At 33.0% G+C, this 2,500-nt stretch overlaps 1 protein-coding gene across 1 annotated transcript in view; it reads left to right on the top strand.

The window, feature by feature from the left end:
• LOC119580699 overlaps window positions 1-2,500 on the top strand; it is a 9,319-nt gene that overhangs the window by 5,573 nt on the left and 1,246 nt on the right. The window contains exons 2-3 of the mRNA XM_037928796.1: window positions 353-491; window positions 2,225-2,361. Coding sequence (XP_037784724.1) covers window positions 353-491; window positions 2,225-2,361 — 276 coding nt within the window. The remainder of the gene's footprint in view (window positions 1-352; window positions 492-2,224; window positions 2,362-2,500) is intronic.

Below are 2,500 nucleotides of genomic sequence, written 5' to 3'. Positions count from 1 at the left end.
GTGGCTTGGATTCCCCTCGCTTGCCCTCGGATATATGCGAAAAAAATATATCCACACACACACACACACGCACATGTGTACATATGTATATATGTATGTATGTATATGCACACACTCTTGTGTGTGTGTGTGTGTGTACACACTTTCTTTACATACATGTATGTGTACATATTTATACACACACACGCGCGCGCGCACAAACACACACACACATAACATACATACACATAATATGATATATAATATATATATATAATATATATATATATATATATATATATATATATATATATATATATGCACACACATATGTATGTCTGTACACACACACACTTTGGCCCTCTCTTGGCAGGCCTGGAAGAACACGGACTGCGAAAAGGGCCAGGCCCGTTGCAGGGCCAACGGAGGCTCAGAGTGCATCCCCATCGAGGACTACTGCCACCGAACTCAAACCCGCTTGCCAAGGAACTCTCGACCGTCGAATCTGCTCTGTGAGTCGATAGACAGTGACGGTCGTTTCATTTTCCGTTTTATCTTCGCTGTTTTATTTCATTATCATTGTATTTTCTATTCGCTTTAACTTTCATCTTTTTAATTGTTATTGTATTATAATTACCATAGGTATCATCATATCAAGTTCATGGCTGATCCTTTTCTAACGAAAACGTTTCATTTATTAACAATTTATTTACGGTAAATCTAAAATGTTGCTTTATGTTTTTTTATTAATGACGTCAAATTATAAAGATTCATCCTAATTCGCAGTTATTCAGGACTAATACAACTTCATATACTGTTACTTTATTTATCTGTTACTATCATCACTATTATTGATTATTATTTAAGAGTGTTATTGCATTAAACAAATGTTTTCATTATTAAATATTATCGGTATAAGAATTACTATCATCATTATTAACATCGTACACCATAATAAATCTTATTATTATACTTTATATAGCCATCATTATCATATCAAAAGGTATTAAAAGTGATTAAAAATATCCTTTCTTTTCATTAATAACCATCAAAATTAAAAACAAAAATCCAAATAAAATCATATTTAAAAAACATTTTCATTGGTATATCCTTTTCCTTTTCTTATACTTAACCTATACACTTTTAATCTAAAGAAAAACTGGTGTTCCTTCCTTCAAACACTAACATACTATTCCCTTTGAAACACCGGTAAACCATCCTTCCCCCTTTAATCCCCCGGGAAACATTTTATTTTTGTTGTATTGTTTTTTATTTTATTATTATATTACTTTTCATAATATTTTTTATTTTTTTATATTATTTCATTATTTATTATTATTTATTATTATTATTATTATTATTATTATTATCATTATTATTATAATTGTTAACATTATTATTATTATTATTATTATTATTATTATTATTATTATTATTATTATTATACCACATAGAAACATTAGCAATATCATTATCATCATTGCAATCAATACTATCATTAATATTATTACTATGATTATCAATATTATCATTGCTATTATCACAGTCTTTACCATCGTCATTGTTATTATCAATAATATTACTATAATCACAATATTCATGAAAATCTTAACAGTAATAATAATAGTAATGGTGTATCGTCATTATCATTGTCAACATCATTATCATTATTCTTATCATAATTATCAGCGTTGGCCTTTGTCAAACTTCAGTGTCTGAGTCAGTTCAGGCGTTGAACCGTTTCGAGGCCTGTAATATATTCTATCCGTAAGTGTTAAAGTGGTACCTCGTTCTATCTACCTAGGACATGCCATGGCTCCAGAATCGACTATAGAGAGTCGTCCTAAACGCGAAACACACCAGATTTTTTTCCCGGATAAGGAATATTAAACATTGATTAACAGGGAATTTGGGGCACACATGGTTAGTCGAGGATCTTTATCGGGTGGCACTCAGGCCCATTTCGGCAGAGTGGCGGCGCTGGTGGCACATGCACTGTCTTCAGAAGGAAATTTTCCCTCGTTCATACTATGCATTTCGATCAGTTATTTGACACAGACAAATGAAGCACAAATCGAACGAAGCGTCGAAACGAAACAACGGAGCCATTCGGTAGTGTTTCATTTGCCTAAGGGATAAACCGCCACTGTCTCCAGCTAACTTATCGTTTTCTAAGTTAGCGATTTTCTTAAAGTTAGCGATTCTAGACGTATCCTTATTTTTCTCCTCTCTGAATTCTTTCTAGGCGATGCATACAACAAGAGCGTTGACCTAGGCTCTGAACTCCGCTCTAAACTAAACGACACTCTCAGCCATCCTAACTGTCCGCGTTTCTATACCGAGGTCGGCGGCCAGTGCCTCTCCCTCTTCTATGTTGGCAGAGTGAGTTTTTGTATACCTGTTAATGTTAATACTGTTTTTTTTTTTTTTTCTTTTTTTTTTGTAAGCTGTTTCCATAACTAAACATCAAGGTCCTAAAGGACGTAAAAATGGCACACCAGATGTGTCAAAGATTCTGACT

This window comes from Penaeus monodon, chromosome 14 (genome assembly GCF_015228065.2).
Source record: "Penaeus monodon isolate SGIC_2016 chromosome 14, NSTDA_Pmon_1, whole genome shotgun sequence".
NCBI classification, from domain to species: domain Eukaryota; kingdom Metazoa; phylum Arthropoda; class Malacostraca; order Decapoda; family Penaeidae; genus Penaeus; species Penaeus monodon.
Note: the sequence above shows the minus strand (reverse complement) of the source record. Positions and strands in the feature narration are given on the sequence as shown.